The sequence below is a fragment of the Etheostoma spectabile genome, chromosome 19 (genome assembly GCF_008692095.1).
Source record: "Etheostoma spectabile isolate EspeVRDwgs_2016 chromosome 19, UIUC_Espe_1.0, whole genome shotgun sequence".
NCBI classification, from domain to species: domain Eukaryota; kingdom Metazoa; phylum Chordata; class Actinopteri; order Perciformes; family Percidae; genus Etheostoma; species Etheostoma spectabile.
In genome coordinates, this window is record NC_045751.1 from 4,663,724 (window position 1) to 4,666,208 (window position 2,485).

The 2,485-nt window shown below is 42.6% G+C and overlaps 1 protein-coding gene across 5 annotated transcripts in view; it reads right to left on the minus strand.

Annotated features, from left to right (window-relative positions):
- The window catches only part of kdm6ba (lysine (K)-specific demethylase 6B, a), a 106,188-nt gene that overhangs the window by 2,121 nt on the left and 101,582 nt on the right, over positions 1–2,485 (minus strand). For all 5 annotated transcript variants that reach the window (XM_032544702.1, XM_032544701.1, XM_032544703.1 and 2 more), the window contains 7 exons: positions 2,259–2,356; positions 2,101–2,169; positions 1,757–1,905; positions 1,549–1,663; positions 1,240–1,427; positions 1,007–1,148; positions 443–569 (listed from right to left, as the gene is read on the minus strand). In XM_032544702.1, coding sequence (XP_032400593.1) covers positions 443–569; positions 1,007–1,148; positions 1,240–1,427; positions 1,549–1,663; positions 1,757–1,905; positions 2,101–2,169; positions 2,259–2,356 — 888 coding nt within the window. The remainder of the gene's footprint in view (positions 1–442; positions 570–1,006; positions 1,149–1,239; positions 1,428–1,548; positions 1,664–1,756; positions 1,906–2,100; positions 2,170–2,258; positions 2,357–2,485) is intronic.

Here is a 2,485-nt window from a genome sequence, read left to right on the forward strand (position 1 = left end):
CAATAGTCAACCATACAATATCAACATTGAGATATTTTATTTTCTCTATCACCCAGCCCTACAATAAATCTTAGCTTTCTTATAGGTATCGGGGATGGGCATTTACATGAACTCGCCGTGATCACCGCCCTTAATTACCTGGTTTTTTTGGTGCTGTTGAAGTATATAGTTTTATACGGAGTTGTTTCTCCACGTTGACTGACTGATTTCCTCGTCGATATCAATGTGAATTGCACAAGACCACTAACTATGTCATTGGTTGGAAATGGGGGTGCATAGTATGTTGTGTAAACTGGCTTTATTTGACAAAAATTTTGGGTCAGATAACACTAGTTAATGAACACCTTTATTGATGTTGAGAGAGAGAAAATCATACACCTATCAGTAAAGGTCTAAATATTTTTAAACAGCACCACAAACTACAGCCTCGATGGCTACTCACGTCACACTCGTTGCAGTAGTAGGCAGGCTCGTCCTTGACCCGACTCTGATAGGAAAGCTTCTTGCCATCAGCCACCAGTTGGTCCCGGAGGACCTGGATGTGCTTCATGGACTGCAGCAAGCAGTGTCTGGCAAAAAAGGTAAAGATTACGACATTAATATAAAGTTGCCAACACATTCCTTTTAACGCCCCCTTTTGAACGAGTTCCTTCCCGATCCCATTTTGCAGAGACAACGTGGAGGAAGGTCTGGCAATGCGAGACTAACGTGCAATTAACAAACCCTGTTCTGTGATTTGGGAAATCCAGAAGTAATGCAGGGGTAATGTTGTGGATGGCTAGCAGAAATTGATTTAAAAAAAGTCTTTTAAATAGCACATTCAGTTTCAAAGTCCTTCCCGATGATTCTCTTGACAAGACTAAAGTTTTACTGTCAAAGTGAATTGAGATACCAATGCAATACAATCCTTCCTCAAGGTCATAATGTTCATATTGACTCTAGTACGGAAATATTTTCTTCCACCTCTCTTAATGTGATGAAGGCTTATCAGTTCATTGGTACTCACTTGACCATCTTGAAAGTGTCTGGGTCGGTGACCTTGACAGTGCGGGCCACGTTCCAGGACACATGGATCATGGGGACGATGGATTTGACCTTCTTCACTTCATTCCACTCAAATCTCTCCAGGGCCAGCTGGTACTGGTAAGCTGAAAATGTGCAACAACACAACTGACTTACAAAATATTTGTACTATTGTTGCGTTATCTCTATTTGGTAACTCGATGGTGCACTCCTTACCGTTGAGTGGTCCAACATTCCAGGCGATGTTGTTGCACCAGCCTACGGCCTGAACCCAGTGAACAGTTCCAGCGTTGATCCACACCAAGTCTCCCGGCCGCTGGATGAAGCGGTACACTGGGATGTTGGCTTTGTAGAGGTCCTCCAACACTGGCCACCAGGACCCTGTCAGATAGTCCACTCCGTGCCTAAGTACATACATGAAAAAGTTGTAGGGCTTAGCATCTTAAATAACCCTTGCATTTAATATTGGTATAAAGGGAAAGTACTAAAAAAAAAGTCAGCTTGCATTTGTCTATGTCTACTCACTTTTCACAGAAGTCGCTAATGGCCTGCCAGTAGTTCTCATGGACAGAGAACCACTCACAGTCTCCAGGGCCGATGTTTATGTTCACTGAGCAAAAGTTATTGTTCTCCTGGTGACCTGTTGATGTTAGAATGAACATATCTAAATTCAGATAGTAACTTATGTTTCATATTGTTTTAACTACAGATGTAACACGAAAGAGTCCTTTACCTGGCGTTCGGCTTCCTGGAACTTTCATGTAGAGCTGGACAGTGTTCATGCCTAGGATGGTGTGTCCGACGTGACTCAGCATGTTTCCACTAGATGCTACTCGCATAAAGGCTGGCAGCTTCTGCAACTCCTGAAGCTGAGGCTTCCACCTGAGCAGAGATAGCAGGTTAGAACAGAATCTTTAGTAATGGATGACAAGTAGCTGCATTGATATAAACAGATGTCATACAAAGGAGCTTTGCTTGCTGCTGTATTGAGACTTGACCACTAGAGGGCAATGCAACATCTGGAAAAAAGATCTAGTGGCTTTCAAATGTTTTGTAATGATAACCACCATTGCTCACCTCTTGGGATCTGAGAGGTCGATATTAGTGCCAAACTTAATTATCTTCCCCACTTGTTTCTGCTCAGCACTGAGGAGGAGAAAAACATTAAGTATTACTACAAAGCTCAAACACACTTTTTTGGGATAAACCTTGCCCTCTTTGAACAATATTCTTACCTGATACTTTCTTTAGAGCTGTCCTTGTTTGGAATATCAGAACTGCAAGAAGGCTTCTTCTCATCTTCATCATCCTCATCATCGCTGCCTTTCTCCTCCTGAAGACATAGATCACAGCATGTTTTATCAACTGGATTGCAGCTCAAGGTATAGAAACATGGAGAGCCTGCTAAATCTTCTGGACTGTCCTCTGGACCCCATAGAGAAAGTAGGGGAGAGGAGGATGT